The sequence below is a fragment of the Lacerta agilis genome, chromosome 15, assembly GCF_009819535.1.
Source record: "Lacerta agilis isolate rLacAgi1 chromosome 15, rLacAgi1.pri, whole genome shotgun sequence".
Lineage (NCBI taxonomy): Eukaryota > Metazoa > Chordata > Lepidosauria > Squamata > Lacertidae > Lacerta > Lacerta agilis.
This window is the reverse complement of record NC_046326.1, coordinates 12039927-12063482: the sequence shown is the minus strand read 5'-3', so window position 1 is coordinate 12063482 and position 23556 is coordinate 12039927. Positions and strand designations below refer to the sequence as shown.

The window sequence follows — 23556 nt, the reverse complement described above, 5'->3', positions numbered from 1 at the left end:
TGTGCGTAGGGGGGCAAACATGGTATCAACAGCAACGAGGAGTTCCTGGCACCCAGCACATCCCTGTTGCCTGGGGCCCAATGGGTGGCGAGAGGCGAGAACTGGCATTCCTATCTACGGCTCTTGCAACATGGCCACACACAGCCGTTCAACTTACAGCCATCCTGCTCAACCATCCCAATATGAGCGGGACATCCCAGAATTACAGACGCCATCCTGGCTTCTGGTGGGATGCTGGAATGTCCTGTTCTTCGGTTTGGTGCTCTGGCGCAAGTCAGCTGGTTCACGCCAGAGCACGGGACCAAAAGATGCTCTCTCTTTCCTGGTCTCACACTCTTGTGCAAGTCAGAGAGCTTGGGACCAAAAAGCAAACAAGCGTCCCCAATTGGATCAGCAGAATGTTGGAGTGTGTCAAATGCATATTCTAGGCACCTATGAAGGTGATTCCCTTTGACATCTCCTCAGGCTTCACTTACAGTGGCTGGACATGTGGCGTTACAGTTCCTAGAGCCCCTTGGGAAGAGGGATTGGTTGTTATACCACTCTGACAAGTGTAGCTCTGTGAGGAGAATAGGGGTCTCCTAGCAGCTCTCAGCACTCTTAACAAACCACAGTCCCCAGGAATCTTGGCAGGAAGTCACGGCTGTTTAAAGCGATATGATGCTCTGGTCCCCATCAGAGAGGAATGGCAGGCTAAATGGATGGACTACGCTGAGATGGCAAAAATGACCGCGAAAATCAGAAATCAGGAAGAGCAAAATTTTAATAAAGAATGGGGGGAATTTATATTGTACAGTGGTGCCCCGCTAGACGAAAATAATTCGTCCTGCGAAAATTTTCGTCTAGCGGGTTTTTCGTCTAGCGAAGCGGCAATGACAGCCGCGCTTTCGTTAAATGGAAAAAAGACGAAAATTTTTCATCTTGCGAGGCAGCCCCATAGACTTTTTCGTCTAGCAGGGCAGCCTTCCGCTAGACGAATGCCTTCGTCTAGCAAGTTTTTCAACTAGCGAGGCATTCGTCTAGTGCAGTGTTTTTCAACCACTGTTCCGCGGCACACTAGTGTGCCGCGAGATGTTGCCTGGTGTGCCGTGGGAAAAATTGAAAAATTACTTTATATATAGTCAATATAGGCACAGAGTTAAATTTTTTAACATCTTTTAACATTTTCTAATGGTGGTGTGCCTCGTGATTTTTTTCATGAAACAAGTGTGCCTTTGCCCAAAAAAGGTTGAAAAACACTGGTCTAGTGGGGCACCACTGTACTTGGAAGAACATTGTAAACAATTGAACTCTTTAGCAGGACTCAAATAACACTTGTAATGTAACAAAGACTTTGGACATAATGGATAATTAATCAACTGGATGACTTAAAAAATGCAGTAGAAAGGGATAAATGTGGAACCCACGGAAGGGTGGAGGGAAGTTTATAGAATAGATTGAACCTTGTATTTGTTTTGATTTAGATGTGAGTTTGAACGTAAACATTAATTGGAAAAACCAAATAAAAACTAATATTAAAAAGTGGTATGACACCACTTTAAATGCATTATTGTGCAGATGGCGTCTGACTGTGGCAAGATAGGGTTGGAAACCCATAGTGGGGTAGGGTGGGAGAGAGAATCCTGGAGATGGCACGGATTGAACAGAAGCACATTACGCTGCAATGTTTTGTTGTGGCTTCATTTTTCTATCACTCTTCTCTCTCTCTCTCTCTCTCTCTCTCTCTCTCTGTGTGTGTGTGTGTGTGTGTGTGTGTGAGAGAGAGAGAGAGAGAGAGAGAGAGAGAGAGAGAGAGAGAGAGAGAGAGTGTTTAAAAAATAATGTCCACAAGCTTAGAGCAAATAAGTGCTGATGCCAAGATGGCTGCCAATGTACTCCTTAAAAGCCAACACACCTGTGCATATGACTCATCTTTCATAGACTGCCCATCATTTGAGGATGCAGGTGGGGAATCTCCTGTCTGGTTCCCACATGAAAACAACATATTGCCTGCAGGCCAGCCATGAACTCAGACAGGGTTGTTCTCTGCGTGAAAAGAGAGAGGGAGAAATCCCCCCCCCACCTACAGTTCTAGGTGGTACAGTACAGGATGATTGGTAAAACGCTGCTGCTACACATGCAAAGAGGCCCCACATTAACTTACTGGGGATGGAAGATCATGCAGTTTGGTCTCTGGTTTAAGGGCAAGGTTTAAGAATTCCTAGGTGGATTCTAAGGCCATGTCCAAATTACAGTCGTACCTCGGAAGTTGAACGGAATCCGTTCCAGAAGTCCATTCGACTTCCAAAACATTCAGAAACCAAGGCACAGCTTCTGATTGGCTGCAGGAAGCTCCTGCAGCCAATCAGAAGTCGTGGAAGCCACATCAGCAGTTTGGGTTCCAAAGAATGTTTGCAAACCAGAACAAACACTTCTGGGTTTGCGGAGCTCGGGAGCCAAAACATTCAACTCGCAAGGCGTTCGACTTCCAAGGTACGACTGTACTGGCTTAAAACACAGCTGTCTTGTTCTATTTCTTATTTTGCATTGAAGCTGGTTTGTGGGAAATGCATCAAAATGCTGTGTTTCATTTAAAAAAAACAACAACAGGATAGATAGATACCGGCTTGATATGGATTGTGGTTAATGTTGTGCGCACACGGCTTCCCAAACCAGCAGTGAGAGTTGCAGAGTAAACGAGCACCTCTTCCAATGTTGCACCAGACATTAAACAACAATGAAGAACAAATTTCAGCCCACTTGAAGAAGCCTAACTGGCTACTTACTGCTGCTGTTAGCTACATAGATAATAACAAAAACACCAAACAAAGCAATCCTCCCTTTTTAGTCATAATAAAATGTCAACCCCATTCACTCCACACTAGTTCCTTCCAAAATAAATGCAGATGTAAATAAATCTTTGCTCTCTTTCATTCCGTTTTTGCAACAACAACAACAAAAAAGCCAAATTAGAAGCGTCTGACCAGAAAGAACAAAATTAAGTTTGTCTTGGCTCATATGCAGAAGAACCCAGTTAAGATACTGTAGCTAAAGAGTAAGATATCAGCACCCTTCTGCCGTCCATTGTTTTGTTTTTCAAAAATAAAGAAAGGAAGTACCGGTAAGTCGTGAGTGACAGCATTCTTTGTTCTGTGACAGATGATATTCTGCTTTGCTTTATCGTTTAGGTTCAACAAAAGATGGAAAGTTCTTCAGAAGAGGCACCCACGGCCTTCATTTCCTACTGATGCTCTACATGCCAAATAATTTTCCCCCATCTCCTCTTTAGCTATGACAATATTTGGAAAGGTAGAAGGAAATAAAAACCAGAAGACAGAGGAAAGGAAGGAGCAGCAGCACATGCCAGAACCTCATGCCCAAACAAGAAGGGAAGGGGTTACTTACAGTAGACTGTTAAGATAATGGCGGTCTGGGTGCGTGTATTCAGGTGCATGTTCTGAGCAAGGCAAGTATAGATTCCTGTTTGGGTCCTTGAGATCCTGGTGATCACATACTTCTGACCAGAGTAGACTTGGGAGCTATTGTAGAACCAAATATAATGGCTAGGTGGATTAGACGATGCCAGGCATGTCAGGATCACCTCTTCTTGCTCATTGGCTGAGAAGCCATGTTGGTTTACAGCAAACGGCTCCACGCTGATCACTGGTTCATCAGGCCCATCTATGGAAAAGACCATGAGGTTAGTTAGAGGTGCACCTGCTGCAGAGAAAGGGCTCGGGATGAACTTTAGAAACCAATATATTTAGCCATCATTATGACAGTCAGATAGGGATGTGGGTGGTGCTGTGGTCTAAACCACAGAGCCTAGGGCTTGCCGATCAGAAGGTCAGTGGTTTGAATCCCCATGACAGGGTGAGTTCCCATTGTTTGGTCCCAGCTCCTGCCCACCTAGCAGTTCGAAAGCACGAAGTGCAAGTAGATGAAAAGAAGAGGAGGAGGAGGAGGAGTAGTTTGGATTTGATATCCCTCTTTATCACTACCCAAAGGAGTCTCAAAGCGGCTAAGATTCTCCTTTCACTTCCTCCCCCACAACAAACACTCTGTGAGGTGAGTGAGGCTGAGAGACTTCAAAGAAGTGTGACTAGCCCAAGGTCACCCAGCAGCTGCATGTGGAGGAGCGGAGACACAAACCCGGTTCACCAGATTACGAGACTACCGCTCTTAACCACTGCACCCAGCAAGAAGGTAAACGGTGTTTCCGTGCACTGCTCTGGTTCGCCAGAAGCAGCTTAGTCATGCTGGCCACATGACCCAGAAGCTGTATGCAGACATACGCCGGCTCCCTCAGCCTATAGAACGAGATGAGTGCACAACCCCAGAGTCATCTGCGACTGGACCTAACAGGTACCTTTACCTTTATGACAGTCAGAGCAGATCTACAGTGTAGCAATGTTAAGGTGGTATCATTGTCAGGGCTTCCACCCAGTTCAAACAGAAGCTGAGCAGGAAAAGCAGCTTCTCTTACAGGGTCTATATTTTGAGAGTATATTTGACGTGACCTTTCACACTGCCAAGTTGGCAACCCCTGTCTTGGGAGATTTAGATGTATCCCTTCTCTCTTTCCCTGATCAAATTTCCCCCCCCAAAAAAAATTTCCCCATTTTTCCTCACAGGTTTTTTCTTCATGGGGAAAACAGCAATTTTTACATCGAGGAACAGCAGGGATTTGGAGAGGTCCTCTCCATCTCCACTAAAAAATGTCCAAGGCAGCTAACAATAAAATTCAATACGTAATAAATAAGTAGTTTCACAATACTACCCATTCTGAGAGTCTGAGGTTGCTACTAAGTTAAAATTAGAATACTGAGAGATTTGACTCAGAGAGAAATGAGATGAAGAAAGCACAGTGACCTTTTACCAAAATGGTTGTTGGAGATGCAAGACAGACATCCTGGCATTGGTAAGCTAATTCATAGATATATTGTGATAAACACACACACACACACACACACACAACCTTTGCCCTGATTCAATCCACAGGTTATAGAGCTGAAACTTGATAGTGAGTATGAGAGAGAGAAAAACAAACAAACACAGTTTACAATCCAATCTTCACTCATCTGTAAACTTAGTTCTAGACCACCCTACATTAAAATTATCTTCAATATGAGTATAAATGGAATCATCATAATTGCAGTTTAATTAATGAATCAACCCATATGACAGCAGAGGAAATGCTTTAAATATTTCTGACGCTCTTGTTTCATGCACTTAATTGTTCGATTCTTTGTTTGCTTTTCTTTAAAAGGTAGCATTTCTATTCATTTTCTTGTTGTTGCAAGGTATCAAATGTTATTAAACCACTCTCATTCTGTTGGGATAGCTGAATCTCCTGATGAATTTGAATGGCACGGTTTTGCATTGCAGTCTCCCTTTGAAGTTCCTTTGTTCAAGACCGTCCGTTTTGAGATCAGTTACACCATTTATGTCATAATTATCACTGTCTGCATTTCATTTTCCGCTGATCTCACTGTGTACAATCCCCAACCATCTCTCTCTATAGACCAGAAACTCAAGATGACACCATAGGCTCCTCCAGGCTGCTGTTTTTTGTTTTTTTGTGCATGTATTCTGCAACATGTCACAACAATAGTGAATTAGCAATGGATTCATTCTGCTTAAGTTTGTTCTGTGATGCTTCCCCGATGCTGCCACATTATTGCTGTTCAGAGGGGCTACAGTGCAACCAAACCAGGGGGACAAAAATAAACCAGATATTTTGCGTTATAAAAAAAAGTTACAGGGTTTCAGCAGTACGTTACAGGATGTGCACTGATTGGAAAGGATGCAGTGTGACTGCCCCAGAGCTTTTGCATGTGCAAACAGTATTGAAAGCGTGTGACCATCCCAGTAGCATCAGGAGCACAAATAATTATGAATGTACAATAAAAAGGATGTCAGGAAAGGCCTTTCGTGCATCCGATGAAGTGATTGAAAGCTTATGCCACAATAAATGTGTCTTTAATTTGCAAGTTTATTTATTTTTTTAGCACCTTTCCAGCACTGAGGAAAGACATGAAGAGGAAAGACCAGAACATTTGGCTCCTTTCTCCGATTACTTACAGATAACATCCAGGTACATCCTGTCGCTGGTTTGGCTATTGACTTCATTTTGGGTGGTGCAGGTGTACCAGCCCATCTGAGTCCGGTTAGAGGATGTCAGGTTCAATAGACCTTCCACCGTTTCTGCAACAGATACTGTGCCATCCCGGTTAGTGTAGCGCTGCCATGAATAAGCAACAGGAGGCGTCCCCTCTTTCACTGAGCATGTCATCACGACAGGCATGCCTTCCACGGGCGTTGAATTGTTCATCTGCAGGAAAGGCTTTGAAACAGGAACTGCAATAGAGCAAACATATACTTGAGTTCAGCTATGCCCTTGCCCTTTCCAGGCACTATGCTCTACCTCCACTCTGCCTCCGAACGCCACTTGTATGGAATCGCAAGTGGGCAGACTGCTCTTGCACTCATGTCCTGCCTGCCGGCTTCCCATAGGCACCTGGTTGGCCACTGTGAGACCAGGAAGCTGGGTTAGATGGGACATTGGCCTGATCCAGCAGACCTTTCTTATGTTCTTATGAAAGCAACAGAACGTAGATCAAGGATGAGCAAACTTCAGGATAAGAAGAGCAGGAGAGCCTTGCTGGATTGGACCAAAAGCCTATCTAATCCAACATTGTCTTTCCTACAATGGCTAGCAAGATGCCTCTGCAAAGGCCAAAATCAAGAAAGAAGGGCAAGAGCCACATAACATCGGTCTTGAAAGGCCTACATTGGTTCCCAGTATGTTTCCGAGCACAATTCAAAGTGTTGGTACTGACCTTTAAAGCCCTAAACGGCCTCAGTCCAGTATACTTTAAGGAGCGTCTCCACCCCCATCGTTCAGTCCGGACACTGAGGTCCAGCTCTGAGGGCCTTCTGGCGGTTCCCTCACTGTGAGAAGTGAAGTTACAGGGAACCAGGCAGAGGGCCTTCTCGGTAATGGCACCCGCCCTGTGAAACGCCCTCCCATCAGACGTCAAGGAAATAAACAACTATCTGACTTTTAGAAGACATCTGAAGGCAGCCCTGTTTAGGGATGTTTTTAATGACTGGTGTTTTAATGTATTTTTAATCTCTTGTTGAAAGGCTCCCAGAGTGGCTGGGGAAACCCAGCCAGATGGGCGGTGATAAGTAAATAATAATAATAATAATAATAATAGTAGTAGTAGTAGTAGTAGTAGTAGTTGTTGTTGTTACCTCTCATGATTGTTTCCCAGCAACTGGTAATTTAAAGGCATGCTCCCTCTGATCTTGGATTGAGTCATTAGCCTTCATAGCTAGTAGACACTGATAAACTTATCGTCCATGAATTGATCTAAATTATTATTATTATTATTATGAATTGAATTTATACACCGCCCTATACCCTACATATAACGCATTGCAGTAAACTAACCTTGAGGTTACCAGAGCATAGACAACAGTAGTTAGGCGATCCCTGTCCAGATAAGGGCATAGCTGGGCCACCAGCCAAAGGTGATGGAAGGCACTCCGGGCCACTGAGGCCACCTGGGCCTTGAGTGATAGCAAAGGATCAAGGAGGACCCCCAAGCTACAAACCTGCTCCTTCAGAGGAAGTGTAACCCCATCAAGAACAGTTGATCTCCCACCCACTTTTAAATCTATTTACATTCTTGGCTGTTACCACATCTTGTGGAAGTAACTATACCCCGTGAAGTACTTTCACCTAGTTTCATTCACTGGATTGCCCCAGGTTCTGCTATTACAAGGGAGAAGGAACTTCTCTACTCACTTTTGTCATGCACAATGACTCTTCCCTTGCCCGCCTCTTTTTTCTAAACTAAAAAGCTTTGAATATTGTAACTTAGCCTTTGGTCCTGAAGGGAGGATATAGCCATCATAGTGACTATCCTGGGATGAGAGACTGAGAGAAGGGATCCCAATCACCCTCACATGCGTTTTCTTAGCTGAAAATTGCAATGTATGTTTCCCTCCCTTTAATTTACAGCTGGTGCTGGGAAATACAAGACTTGACTGCCATAAGATGAGAAAAGGATTAAATCGTCCCCTGTCAGAAAGCAAACACAAGCCACTCCAATTGAACTGCTGGTAATGAATGGCAGCTACATACTTCTGAGAGATAATCCCCCAGCAACAAGAAGAGTATTTGACAACTTGAGTTTAACCAACCCCACCAGCAGCAAAACACAGGACCATGAAAGCCCAGCTGCATCATTCTGCATACACAGGAAGGCCGGATGTCTGGATGTCACACATGAAACCTGGGATACACGTTCCCCCAATGTGCCTCTTAGAAAGGTCTTCTGACCAGCACACCCGAGGCAGGAATGTTAACTCTTTTTGCAGATATCCAATTACTTGGCTGCAACCGTTTTTTTATCTCTGGACAAATTTCAAGAGGCCAGAGTGTGCTCGCTGACATTCCTAAGGTGCTTTCAGTAGACAAGATCCTTGACAGCTCTGATCAAGATGAGCCAGGCTGCTGTTTGCGCAGGAACCCCCAAGCACATCTGTGTATTGTTTTCAGTTTTGCCCATTGACCTGAGTCCAGCTGTTGCATTCTGCCAGACTGTCCTGGCTCCAGGATGGGGAGGGGGGGCACCCTTGCAAAGGTCCTCAGTGGGGCCCACTTAACCTGGAAAAGGTGGAGACCCAAACAAAAAATTCTCTCGCAGTCTCTCTGACCTTGGGTTCTCCATGAAGGCATACATGGAAGCATTCACTTCTGCTACAAAATATTTTGCGGCAGACCAAATTCATTCTGGATTTCCATGCCGATTTTCAAATGCAAGTCAACATAGAAACAAGATGGAAAGGTCTTATGCACATGGGCACAATCAAAAGCGACATAAATTCAAAACAGATTGGGCCAGTCGTCCTTTCTGAAACCCATTCCCTTCCCCCTGTTTTCCACATTCCTCTCCTCAGCTCCTTTCCCCCTTATAGGTTCCCAAACACATGTTTCAAGATAAACACACGTGGAACCCCGAGAGGGGGGCTTTTGGGGGTACACAATTTGGTGTTGAGAATTGACATGTCGACAAAGAGTTAAAACATCCCTCCCCACTGCTGCTTCTCTGCTCTAAATCTCGCCTTCCCTAAATGAGGAGATGACATTAATGAGGCTTCAGCCAACATGATCAATGGCCAAGGAGTTGTATAGTTTAGCAGCATTTGTAGAGAAGCGCAGAGGCTCTCAAGGAACAATCCTTCCACATTTCAGGCGCGCAAATATACTTACCCAAAACAATGAGCTCAATATAGAAATAAACGACTTTGATCTCGTCTTCTTCGCCATACATTGCCTGGCACAGGAAGCGCCCTTCCGCTGCCGTTTTCAGGTTCTCTATCTCCAGGGTGCTGTTATCCAATGTCACGTTCCCCAGAACACCAGAGCCCCTCTCCACTTTGGACTCTACGCCATTGCTGATTGCGACAGCTCTGGGGATGTCCGAGCCCAGCTTGGTGAAACTCCAGAAGACAACCATGGGCGAAGCGGCATCACCACATGGCAGCAGCACCGAGCGATCGCGCACCCCTTTGACCACATGTTCCTCATACTTGGTTTCTTTTAAAGGGAGCAGCTGACCTAGAGGAAACAAGCAGCTCAAGTTTTCCAGGAATCCCTTTGCAACTAATATCAGCAGGTTTCGCAATGGACACAACTCAAGAGGCGCCAGTACTTATTCCACTGGCATATGGATTTATGCTACTGCAATAGAATGTTTTCCCTCCTGCAACTCTCTACCTTCCCCAAATCTGCCCTGGGAGGTTCAGAGAACTCCATAATAGATTTAAGGGGCACACAGGAGGGGAAGGTGGGGAAAGTTATGTTGATTAAGCATAAATCCTTGTGCTGGTGGAAGGAGTTGCTTAGTGCTACATTGGACAACACCATATTTTCTATCTCTTGCTCATTCATTTAGTTGAGGATCTTAGGAAAACTGTGTTGTACCACAATGGATTATTTTACCATACATAACCATATAGCCCAGAGGACTTTCCCAATAGGGAGGAGGAGCTCAGTTCACATCTTAATGTGAATATACCTAATTCAAACTTCCCAAAACAATCACCTCTCTTTTTAAATATGCACTTTTCTGAATTTTGCAATGCAGTTCTGCAGCCAAATAATGCATACAAAAATGTGCAAATTAGGCAAAAGTGTGCATTAAGATGTATACATTAGTGAAGATAACATACAAGAGTGTGTTTTATTAGGGTGTAATGCTTTCCCCAAAAATGATATACAAAAATGTAAATATTAGGAGGAATGTGAATTAAAAAGCTAATGAGAACTGAATTTAAGATTGAAAGAAAAATGGAAAGTAACTGAAATTAACAGATTTGTTAAGTCCAGTTACTTTAGCCTTTAACAGAAGATTATGAGGCCTGCAATCTTCTGCACACAAAGCTCTGAGCTCCCAGTTTATATCCTGCTCCTTCTCAAAAAAACTGTGGGCAGCTTATACAAATGCACCCTGCAATATTTCATAATTGGGACATGCCAGTGACACTTCTATTTTCATACCAACAATGATTCCCTGAAGACTCCCCATCCTATTAAACATTGGGTTGCCTGAGCATCCATCTGCTCTGCAATTTCCCAGTCCACTGCATTGATTGGATATCAATATAGATATATAACTGCTCTACAATCTGCTGTCACCAGCTCAAAATTAGCCTCATAACATATATAATAGCAAGCTATGCTTCTTATGATGTTCCAGAACATCAGCCATGTATCTCAGGCAAAGACCTTCACTGGACCCTGTTAACTTGAAGTAGGAGGGGTAGTTTTGTTGCCAAGGCTGGCATCAGAGCCTGGCATCCTTGGGCAGCTGCCAGGGTCCACGCATGTTTGCTTTGAGGAGCTCTTAATAATTTTATTTAATGGCCTGACACTCCCAGCAGTACCAGCTGGTTGGATTTAGTCCATCTCTCATAATGTTCTTACAGATAACTGGAACCGCTGTGTCCAAAAGCAATATATGGTGTCAAAGTGATCTGAATGAGTAGCCTGTCAGGACTGAGGTGACCACATTCAGAAACAGCTGAACTCTCCAAATCATATTTAAAGAGAGCCTCAGGCACAGCACATTAGAGTAGTCCAGCCTAGGTGGCATATAATATACAACTGGATAGCTATCTATACTTGGCCATGGACCATAGCACTGACAACTATTGCTTAGGAATGAACGAATCTGTCATTTAGGTTCTTTCAGTTTCTCATTTTCCTGTATTGAATTCAGTTCTCCACATTTCTGCTACAATTTATGGTTCATTTCTTCTTTTTCTTTAATCATCATGAAAATCTGCTAGCCTTTTAGTGCGAGTTCTTCCTAATAAACATGTTTTTGTAGGCAATTTTGACAAATATACACCTTTTTTGCAAAGCAATTTCCCTTAATCTCATGTAGTTTTGTATGCTATTTTCACTAATTATAGCTTTTTCTACACATTACCTGTCTGGAGAACTGCATGGCATAATTTGGAGAAGTGTGAATTTCCAAGGATGGCTGAGGTTTGGCTTGCATGTTGATTCGAAACGTATGAATTAGGTAGGCTCACCTTTAAATATAAAGTGAATAAATTTCTCCCCCGCTCCACCAATCTCCCCATCCAGAATGTAGATCAGGGTTCCCCAAACTTTGGTCTCCAGTTGCTTTTGGACTACAATTTCCATAATCCTTGACCACTGTTCCTGCTACCTAGGGATGATGGGTGTTGTAGTCCAAAAACAGCAGGAGATTCAAGTTTGGGAAACCCTGGTATAGCCACATAGAGGTTTTTCTACTGTAGGTGGCCTGGCAAAACTTCTATATTCTCCAATATGAACCCACCCATCTTAGGCGGAGGCCCTTTTCTTGGTACCGTCACCCACAAGGCATGCTTGATGGGGACATGGGAGAGGGCCTTCACAGTGGCTGCTCTCCCAGACCTTGGGACTCCCTCCCTAGAGAAGCTAGAACTGGCTCCCTCCTTGTTGCCCATCCACTGGCAGGTGAATGTTTTATTCTGAGAGGCCTTGGGGAGCTGGTTTGTTGTGGTTGTTTTTTTTAAAGAAAATGGCTTTTAATAGTGCTGCACTGTGTTGCTATCTGTATTTTCACTGATTTTTAAATATTGGTTTGATTCTATTTGAGCTTACATACATTTTAACCATTACGTTTCACTTTGAAAATATATATCCTTGTTTTAATTTGTGTAAGTTGCCTTGAGTCCCAGTCTGGGACAAAGGCAGAAGAAGAAGAAGAAGGAGGAGGAGGAGGAGGAGGAGGAGGAGGAGGAGGAGGAGGAGGAGAAGAAGTTGTTACTCAGTGCTGCTTCTTTTTTTAAGAAAAAAAGATGCCAGTACTCACCATGAAGTTGTTACAGTAAGTACCCACACTTTTAACATTTGTGGGGTGGGGAGGTGGCAGTACTGCGTACTCTTCAGTACATCCAGATAAAAAGTACTGATGTTACTCACCATAAGCCACTGTTGGGAGGATGTAGATTATTTTCAGCAGGCTCCTAATTTGTAGGTTCCTTGTCAATCCATAATCCATTGCTCCATGTCACTGCGTGAGGAAGGAACCAGAAGCCAGAGACCCTCCTAGCTGCTTCCGAACCGGCACATCTCTCTAGCCTTCAAGCAAGTGCTCACCACTCTGTCCCCAATTTTTTTCGACTTCCTGTTTACTCTACAGACCTTGTTAACCTCCGTGACATAGAAAGCCGGCCTCTCTGGGTCCTCTTTCAGCCTCTCGCCCATCAAAATGCAGCCCTCATCAGTCTCAGGTTACTCCGAATCTCCCCTGATTAATCTTCAATTATTCATTTCTTCTCCTTAATCTCGTTTCCTTGATCTATTATGCAGGAGCTTCTTCATATATGATGAGTCGGCTTTCTTTGGTTTTAGCATCTTGGCCTCTAGCACAAGATAAAGATTGAGAATAATCGGTTCTCCCTAGGAAAATCTAAGTCATGAGCTTCAAATCTAAAACAATAACCAGGAGTCAAATCTATTTCGTGTTTTCCAAAAGCAGACAAAGCAGGCCTTTCATTTATTGATTTAATGCATACATATCTTTTCTCCAAGGCACTCCAGGTAGTGTAGTCTATTTTATCCCAGTTTTATCCTCTCAGCAACTCTGTGAGGCAGGCTATGCTGACAGATAGCAACTGGCCCAAGATTACCCAGTGAGCTTCAGGTCCTAGCCTGACACTCTAACCCAAGAGTAGTCAACCTGGTGCCCTCCAGATGTTGCTGAACTAAAACTCCCATCATCCCTGACTATTGGCCATGCTAGCTGGGGGTGATGGGAGCTGAAGTCCAACCTCTGCTTTAACTGCTATGCCACACCAATTCTCTTTTTGTCTCAGGTAACCCTGAAGTCACACCTAAGGATATTGCATTCAGTAAGGCTTACTGCAGCAAAAGCATTCATAAATTGGAGCTCTGAGGGTGTGCTTGACTCTCTCGCCTTCTGAAAGCAGTAGGGCTTGGAGGTTTTTCGCACTTGCCTGCTTATGTCTTAAGTTTACAACCATAAGAAAACAGACAAGGTCAGTCTGTTGGACTGTGCAGTTCAGTATTGTCTATATTAACCAACAATGTCTCTCTAAGGTTTCAGACAGGGGCAGATTTCCAGCCCTGCCTGTTGATACTAGCGAGTGAACTTGGGACTTTATGCATGCAAAGAAGACGCTCTTCCACTGAGCTGCAGCCCTTCCTGTATAATGCAAACTGGATATTGGAGCTGTGTCTGGGTGGCCAATGCCCTGTTAACTCTCCCTATATCTTATAAAGCAGAAACGAAACCTTTATCCAGAACAAAACCCTCAGGAGATAAAGAGCAAATTTGCTGTGAAACAAATAGAGCTAGGAAATTGCAATGCAATGTCTTCCTTCAGAACAGAGCCAAACCCAACTACTCTGTGTGAACACATCAACACCATCATCATAAAAATACCCTAACTTCTGGATGTTGCACAGGAGGAAGATGTACTTCCTTGTGCCTCTGTGATGTTGGATGGCACCTGCCTCTCAATGCACATCCTTCGACATTCTCACGTTGTCATTGTCACAAAGGTGATTCTATAATGAATCAGTGGGTGCCGTCAGAATGCTATAAGTTCATCTGGGAACCTCAGGCCTAGGGATCTAATGTGGGTCTACAGCCCTCTCTATCTAGCTCTGGAAACTGCCCCTAGGCATAGCTGTCAACTTTTCCCTTTTTAAAAGGGAAATTCCCTTATTCCGAATAGGATTCCTCGCAAGAAAAGGGAAAAGTTGACAGCTATGCCCCTAGGTCATGCCTCATATCACTCTTGCTCCACTCCTTCCTTTGGGTGCTTTTGCCAAGCAGAAATGTCACACCCTCCAACATTTCTCTGATGAAAACAGGGACGTCCCGTTCCATAATGATAATTTTACTATTTATACCCCACACAACTTACTGGGTTGCTCCAGCCATTATGAGCAGCTTCCAACATATGCAAAAACATAATAAAACATTAAACGTTTAAAAACTTCCCTATACAGGATTGCCTTCAGGCAGCTCGGGGGTCAGATAACTCCGTACCCTCCAACATTTCTCTGACATCCTAAGGAAAAGCAGAACATTCTGGGATCAAATCAGAAACCAGGAAAGCTTCTCTAAATCAGGGACATCCCTGGAAAATAGGGGCACTTGCAGGATCTGAAACGTGTCCTGAACTGTAGCAACAGCGCATGCTTTCATGGATTAATAAGGCTGATCGCTAAAGAATTGATGGTTTTGAATTATGGTGCTGGAGGAGACTCTTGAGAGTCCCGTGGACTGCAAGATCAAACCTATCCATTCTGAAGGAAATTAGCCCTGAGTGCTCACTGGAAGGACAGATCCCTGAAGCTGAGGCTCCAATACCTTGGCCACCTCATGAAAAGAGAAGGCTCCCTGGAAAAGACCCTGATGTTGGGAAAGATGGAGGGCACAAGGAGAAGGGGACGACAGAGGAAGAGATGGTTGGACAGTGTTCTCGAAGCTACCAACATGAGTCTGACCAAACTGTTGGAGACAGTGGAAGACAGGAGTGCCTGGCATGCTCTGGTCCATGGGGTCGTGAAGACTCAGGCATGACTAAACAAATATATGTTGCAAATATATGTATTTTCCATGGCTGGAATGTAGAGTCGTATCTGTTGCTCCACTCATTTTTGCCTCAGATCCTGCCCACCACTGGCATGTGGCCCCCAGAAGGTTACCCATGCAGGAATGTGGCCCTCAGGTGAAAAAGAAAGACTTCTCACTCCTGTTTTATTATGAATAGCAGAGGTCCCTTGGAGAGATTTATTACCATTCAGCTACTGAAATAAGATTCTGTGCTGAAAGGCACCTTAGGCATCTCACTCATGTGGGAGCCAGGTTAGGTATCAGTGCGTTACTTATTCATTTCAGGGATGGTCAGTGGTTTTAATTTTCATCCAGGCTTTTACAAGGCGGGGGAGGGGAGATCAAACTTCCCCCACTGAGCACAGCTCAAGATCAAAGCATAAGTCAAGCACAAACACCATCTAGGTCAGCAGAGGTCTTTGTTCACAACAGAGCAGCAAGCAGCCTTTGGACCCTTGGTGCTGGAAGGTTACATAGCAGCATTCTCCTTGAGGTATTGGCTGTTGCGCAAGTGACCCAGTGTTAGATTAGTACCACATATTAGAAACATTACCCATTTCTTATGGAGACAACAGGCCAAGACCTGTAGAGGTGGGTGTTGAAAGAGCAGTGGAGCAGATGGCACCCACGTCACTCTGGCCATGGGATCTGGTCCAGAGATATTTGCATATACAATTCCAACCACATGATTGCCAGATTTATGTTAATAAACACGTTTTTGTATGCAGTTTTGACTTACATATGTATGCACGCAATTTCTCCTAATATAATGGGAATTTGTATGTTATGTTCATTAACATATTCATTTTTATGCACACCTTTCCCTAATACATGTATTTTCGTAAACATTGTTTGTTTGGTGAACTGCACTGCAAAATTCAGATAAGTGTGAATTTCAGAGGATGGCTGCATTTCGGTTCACATGTTGCCTTGGAAAGTGCGAATTTGATAGATTCGCCTTTCAATTCTAAACTGTGGTGACTTTCTCCCCCATTCCTATCTTCAGGTAAGAGATGGGAAGGGAATATGTACACCTTGGATGAGAGAGAGAGAGATGGTTTGGTTTTTCTTCTCTCTTGCTTCATGGTTGGCTGGTATTCCTAACATATCTCCAGTGTGATTGTTTTGTGATTTTCCCATTTTATATTTGCTGTATTCATGATAATTTGTTCTGTATGAGGAAGTGGTGTTTTTATCTGCTAATGTTTTCTTCTTGTTGTGAGCTGCTTTGAGCTCAATCTGGTTGTTGGGGGAAAGGCGTACAGAAACATTAAATAAAATTGAATGCTTGCTCACCCACAGCTTGGCTTAACGTTGCATGCGAACTGGACCAATACTTTTAGGCCTAGCCTGTTTAGTGTGCTTAATTACTACAGGACTATGCACTGCTAGACAGAGGCAGGAGTGTTGCGATGGAAATTTCCAGTATTTGCCTTTCTGATGCAGGAGGGTGAGGACTATTTATCTTGGAGAACCGCTAAGAGTCCAAGTCACTCAGACCTAATTTAAACTTGTATGGCTGTGAGTTTGGGGTGACTTAACCTGTTTGGATTCAATAAAGTTGCCTGTCCTCCCACGGTTATCTGCCTCCTTTCCTTCATGCCTATATATTTTCCACATGTCCTTTCCAAAGAGTTTTCACTCTCCTCCCTTCACACCAAAGCAGAGTCCTCCTGACAGCTCCCCCTCCCTTTTAAGCATCGTGCAGGAAGTTTTGTCACCTTTCCAGGAAAATATATATATATATATATATCTTGGGATTTCAGTCAGGAGGACATGATGGAATGGTTTAAAACAAAAAAAAACAGACTTGGTCATACTGAAGAGAACATCTCCAACACCCTTGAGAAAGCATCACATTTCCCAACAATCTGTTCCAACTGCCATAACAAAATTGACATGTTCGGTCCTAGAAGGGCATTTCAGATGAAAACGAGACAAAATAACCTTGTGGCCTTTCCTCCCCTCCCCAGATGGCTCATGAAAAGACAGCTAGCTTGTGGCAAGTACATGGCATAAGATTACCTCATAGGGCATTTCCTGTCATTTCAGCTGCATTGAAACACACACGTCATACCGTTTTTCAGCTCACAGATTTCTTGGATACATCAAAGTCAGGCGCTGGTGGACTTTGTGGAGCTGGTCCAAGGCCACATTCATTGCCATACATTTAAAGCACTGCGATACCACTTTAAACAGACATGACTTCCCTCAAATAATTATGGGAGCTGTAGTTTGCTAAGGGTACTGAGCATTGTTAGAAGACCCCTATTAGTTCCCCTCACAGAGCTAAAATTGCCAGAGTAGTTTAACAGTCAACCCTTCTTCACAGGGAACTCGGCACCCTTAACAGGTCACAGCTCCTAAAATTTGGAGGCAGGAAGCCATGACTGTTTAAAGTGGTATCACAGCACTGTAAACAGATGTGTCCCAAGATAATTTGCTGTTTGGATCAGAACAGCAAATGATGCCCCTCTTCGCACAAGTCAAAGTTTTCTAAAGTTTTTGCTGTGGATACCTGGGAGGAAACATAACGTAAGAATGCGTCATTTTCTGTTCCTCCGTATTCACCACATGCAGCGCTCTTTCCATTCCCCTGCAGTTCACCCCTTGTTAAAAGTAGTGAGAGATGTTAGGAGACCCCTATTCCCCTCACACAGCTACAATCCTCAGAGTCCCTTGTGAAGACAAATTTGCTGTTAAACCACTCTAAAATTTGTAGCTCCATTAGGGGAATAGGAGTCTCCTAACATCTCTAGTTAAAGCTATGGTTTTCCCAGTAGTAATGTACAGAAGTGAGAGCTGGACCATCAAGAAGGCTGATCGCCGAAGAATTGATGCTTTTGAATTATGGTGCTGGAGGAGACTCTTGAGAGTCCCATGGACTGCAAGAAGATCAAACCTATCCATTCTTAAAGAAATCAGCCCTGAGTGCTCACTAGAAGGACAGATCCTGCAGTTGAGGCTCCAATACTTTGGCCACCTCATGAAAAGAGAAGACTCCCTGATGTTGAGAAAGATGGAGGGCACAAGGAGAAGGGGACGACAGAGGATGAGATGGTTGGACAGTGTTCTCGAAGCTACTAACATGAGTTTGGCCAAGCTGCAGGAGGCAGTGGAGGATAGGCATGCCTGGCGTGCTCTGGTCCATGGGGTCACGAAGAGTCGGACACGACTGAATGACTGAACAACAACAACATCTCTCGGCACCCTTAACAAACTACAGTCCTCAGAAATCTTTGTGGGAAGACATTTAAAGTGATATGAAAAGGCTTTAAATGTACGGTGCAGATGGGGCCTAAGACCGGCTCCCTGAGAATTATCCCGAAGCCTCCCTTGTCCTCTAAAGGGCTATAACTCTGCTTCACAAGCACACATGAGTTACTTCTCAGGTTTGTTTCCTCTTGAGGGCAGAAAATAGATTTCTTTGCAGAGCTGGGTTTTTTTTTATTCTTTTCCTCACACACACTTAAAAGTGGGATGCTGCAGAGAACTTGGCAAAAAACAGAATCCCTCCAAAAAGCAGCCCAGATTCTAAATGGGGTTGGGGGGGGAGAGAAAAGAGAACCCAAAAGGAGTGCCTTCCCTAAGCAACGTGCACATTACTATTTACCACGAGCGGCAACAAATGCCAGCGTCTCCACAAGGCCTCTTTTTCCAGCAAGGAGGCACGTCACTCCCCAAGGGACAGATACGATTACGAAGCATGGTACAGACCACACACAGCGAGTACAGAAAAACACACGTTGAATTATCAGCTTTCCTTGGGTTACTCGCCCAGCCCAGACTGATTCTTTCGCCGAGGCTGTGCCCTGTCTGGATTTTCCGAGTTTGGGGTAGGGGGGAACAGGGACTCCTGACTCAATAAAGATGAAAATAAAGGCACAAAAGGACAGCTTGGAGATGGGGGGGGCTGTTGTTAATACAGAACGTTGCTGTTGTTTGTTTTCTCGACAGCGACAGAAACCGCAGAGCGCACTTTTGAAGCTGCCTTGGCTCTTAGCTCCACTGTTCCTGCCAAAGCCAGGAATCTCATTAGGTCTCCCCTCCGATACTATAGTTTGGCACAAAACATGTTGCCCAGAGGCAAGTAGCAAGCGTCTTCAACCAGGTCACATGCAGTTTGAGACAGACCTTGCCTCCCGTATGTTCAGACAGGAGATTCTTGATTTCATTAACTGATCAGCTCATTGATGACCTTTTTTCCCCTCAGCCTTCCTCCACAGAGCATATACAGAACTGAACAACTGTTTGATTTGCTTCAAGATAGTGCCATGAGAAAATTAGGAGTTGACTTTAACAGCCCAGCTCCCCCAAGGGACTCCCCAAATATCCCGTAAGTCCATGATGGGTCAAAGAAGAATAGGTGGAGGTTAGAAACAGTCGAAGCAAGGCAGATCTTTCTTTTTCTGTTGCAACAGAGTCTCCCTGCCCACACCTTGCAAGGGGGTGATGACCCAGAACAAAAGCATGCAACAACTTTTAAAGGCAAGAAATTGCCCAACCCCTTAGCCAAAGACCACCTACAAGCCATACCAGAGTCACAGAAAGAGGCGGTCTACAACAGAAACTTGAGAGTGTGCCTTGTCACCTGTCTGTCAAGATACCTGATCATGCTTGATGATTGCCTTATCCTGGCCAGTCTGGGCCATTCTTTTGAAATGGTACATACCTTAGTTTTGGGATTCATTGTCCTAGACCTCCTTTATTCATGTGAGAAGTTTATCTATGTACAGGGTTGGAAGGATTTTGCAGATGAAAAGAACTACTGGGAAAGGTTTTTCCAAGATACTTCCTTCTACTGGGTGCACTTTAAAATTTGTGTAAACAATAGGAGTGATGGTTTGCTCTGCTGAAGCAGCCGGTGAGGTTTCCTTTGTAGAAGAAGCCAGAAATGACTATGATTTTCAGTAATGCAGGATGCATTGAGCTGCTTTATCAGCAAACAGCATACTCTTTTCTCTAACACTTCACCAGGGTGAGGGGCTGGTGAACAATTTCAATTTACTAGCTTCTCCTAGTGGTGTGTTTTCCCCTCCACCTTGGCTCACCGTTACATCCAAACCAGATTTCAACCTAATGCAGGCCTTCCTCTCCATCTGGCTGCATGTTATGACTATTTTGAACAGGGATGGAGAACCTGTTACAGTTTGAGAGCCACGTTCCCTTTTGGATAACTTTCCAATTCAAGAACCCATTGCAGGTGGGCAAAAGCATTCAAAGAAAGCGCAAAGCAGAGGTGGTGAGGGAGATGTCTCAGGAGGTTCTTCTAGCCTGGGGAGAGTCCCAGAGGCCAGCTGTAGAGGCCTTACACAGCCCCCCAGGCCTGAGCTTCCCCACCCCTGATTTAGACGCTTCAGCTGGTGCAAAACATAACCTCTTGCCTCTCATTGTTGGTTGGGTTAAAATGGTGGGTTGTCAACCAACATAAATACAACATTTGGGGTTTGGCAGATGAACCAGTCTTGTGCATGAATCACAGAGCTGGAAGGAGTCTTGTAGGCAGTACAGCTCCCTGCTTGATGCAGTAACTCCCCAGCTAGAGCCTCTGCCTGAAGACCCCCTGTGAGGGAGAGGCCACCCCCCGCCCCCGGGTGATTGGTTGGTTCCGGTGTCAAACTTCTGCTACGTTTCCTCCTGACGTTCTGCTGAAACCTACCCTCCGGCCCATTGTATCTCATCAACTTGGAATAGACACATTTGCAGAGGATAAGGCTACTGTAAGAACAGAATGCTGGATTAGAAGGGGATCTGGACTGAACCAGCAGGACTCTTCCTATTTTCTTATGGTAGTTCTGCTCTCCAGGGCAGCCTTACCAGAGGTTTTTGGCTGGTCCACTGTTGGAAGTGGAATACTGGACTAGACAAAGCTTCGATATCTGATCTAGGAAGGCTGTTCTTAGGTCCTAATGCCTTAGAACCATTTGTTTGTTTTTCCATTCACACACACAGAGCCAGATGCATTTTTGCAAGTTATTATCCCAGAGGAACTTTGCACATGCTCAAAGAAGCTTATCGTAGTGTGCAGGGATTTTTGAAAACAAGAGCTAGTGGGAGCCTTAACATTGCTGACCCTCCAGAGAGAAACCCTGAGGCTGTTGGTCCTTTCTCACTCCCGGCTGACAATGATCACTGGGTCATAGTGCTCAACGGTCCATGTACACAGCCTTTTTCTGCAGGAAATTGTTTGCAGGCTGTCTGCCAAAGGGAATGTTGCAATATTTCTTTTAAAAAATATAATAAATGCCTTCAATCACACAGTCTGTCATCAGGGTGTTGTCTTAAACAGTTCACTTCCTCCTTCCATTAATGGGCATGGAGAAAAACAGCGAAGCTATTTCTTCTTGTTTAGGTAAAGGTAAAGGGATCCCTGACCATTAGGTCCAGTTGTGGCGTTCATCTCGCTTTACTGGCCGAGGGAGCCGGCATACAGCTTCTGGGTCATGTGGCCAGCATGACTAAGCCGCTTCTGGCAAACCAGAGCAGCACACAGAAATGCTGTTTACCTTCCCACCGGAGTGGTACCTATTTTATCTAACTTGCACTTTGACATGCTTTCAAACTGCTAGGTTGGCAGGGACCGAGCAACGGCAACTCACCCCATCGCGGGGATTCGAACTGGCAACTATCTGATCGGCAAGCCCTAGGCCACCCGCATCCCTTCTTCTTGTTTAAAAGAAGCTATTTTTGGTGGAAACCAGTTTGCTTTCAAATTCAGCATAAATGTCATCCTGAGTAAAAAAAATATTCAAGTGATATATTCTTTTCTTCCTGGGATGAACATTTCGTTCCCGAAACACAAAAGCAAAACAGGCAGATACAGAATCTATACTCAATCGCTGCTAGTGAGTCCACTTCTTTACAGTATTTCTGTAGGTACTTCATAAATGGTTCCCAGTCTTTTTTAAACTCTCTATTTTCTCTGTCCTTAAGTTTCCCTGTAAGCTTCGCCATTTCAGTGTATTCCATAAGTTTTGCTTGCCATTCTTCTTTCATTGGTGTCTTGTCATCCTTCTATTTTTGGGCTAGCAAAATCGCAGCCGCTGTTGTGGCGTACACAAATAGTTTCTTCTGCTCTTTTGGCAAGACTTGTCTTATAATACCTAACAAGAAAGCTTCTGGGTTTTTTAAAAACAAATGTTGTCTTAAACATCTCTTTTCATTTCATTATAAACCATTTCCCAATAATTTTTGATTACTCCCTTTTCACAAAACATCTGATCTTTGGGGGAAATGGTTTTATTGCTCAAGACCTCCGAACGGAAGCAGATTTAGGGGAGTACCACCGGTTCGCCTGCACGAGGTGCCAAGCCAAGAGAGGGCACTGCAGGGGGTGTTGAACAATGGAATGCGAGAGGTGGGGGGGCACTAAATTTTGGCATCACACGAGGCGCCACTGAAATTTCAAAGCCTGAAGTCCGCCGCTGCTGTAAACTGTGTGTCCTGAGTTTGCTGGTATGTGATCAAATTCCTTCTAAAAATAGCAACAGACTGGGGGCACCCCAAGGCTCTGCATGTGCTCAGGTGCATCCTTTTCTTTCATTCTAAGTGTACGGTAGATCTTGGGGTTATAGTAAAAAGAAAGTTGATCCAACAGGCCTGACATCTGCCCCACCCCTTCGCTCTAAAGAATAACACCCAAACTGGGAACTTTATAGAAGCACCACTGATGACTTGGAGGCCACTTAGAAGAGAAAATGCAGCAGCAGCAGCAGCAGCAGCAACAACAAAAGTTTGCCTAAACTAATGCTATAATTTAAATAGAAATGCAATACATCCTCACTACAATGAGAAACACATATGCCCTGCATGCCAGCTTACTCTGCTGTCCATACGTTAACCATTGATGTCCAGGTCCTGTAAGACTGCACAATTCCAGTTTAATTTTGTTTCTGCCCAGTGTCTATGTTTGAGACTGCTGCTTTCAGCTGATAATCTCCTTATTTTCCATGCACTTTTGCAAGTGTGCCGTGTTGCTTTTGATACTGTGACGCTGCTCAGGGGCTGCAAACAATCTTTCTTATTTCAGCCATACTCGCCTCTTTTGTGACTCATCTGCCTGCTTGCCTTCAGCGCTGCAATCCAACCCTGCTGATGTCTCATTTTAGGGGTGGGGGGCAGGACTTGGCTGGCTCAGAGGCCCTTGGTGGTCATGTATCCGTCACGTCACTTCGCCTGCTTTGATGTGGTTCCCTCGGACAGCTGGGCGAAAGTGTGAAGACGGACCTGGACGCTGCCTTGTGAAAATAACATGTGGCTCTAGTTTAGAGTCCGAGGCTCCGACTTGGAATGGGAATGCCGGCGTGGGGATCGTGCTGACATGGATTTAATAATGGTACACACAGAAAGGCGAGCCTCATGGTGTTTCTCCATAGGGAACATGCAGTCTTAG

The 23556-nt window shown here is 44.5% G+C and overlaps 1 protein-coding gene across 1 annotated transcript in view; it reads right to left on the bottom strand.

Moving 5' to 3' along the window:
- The window catches only part of VSIG10L2 (V-set and immunoglobulin domain containing 10 like 2), a 33031-nt gene extending 20069 nt beyond the window's left edge, over positions 1–12962 (bottom strand). The window contains exons 1-4 of the mRNA XM_033172479.1: positions 12497–12962; positions 9266–9613; positions 6064–6339; positions 3385–3660 (exon numbers count right to left, since the gene is read on the bottom strand). Coding sequence (XP_033028370.1) covers positions 3385–3660; positions 6064–6339; positions 9266–9613; positions 12497–12575 — 979 coding nt within the window. The 5' untranslated portion in view covers positions 12576–12962. The remainder of the gene's footprint in view (positions 1–3384; positions 3661–6063; positions 6340–9265; positions 9614–12496) is intronic.
- Between the last annotated feature and the right edge of the window lie 10594 nt (positions 12963–23556).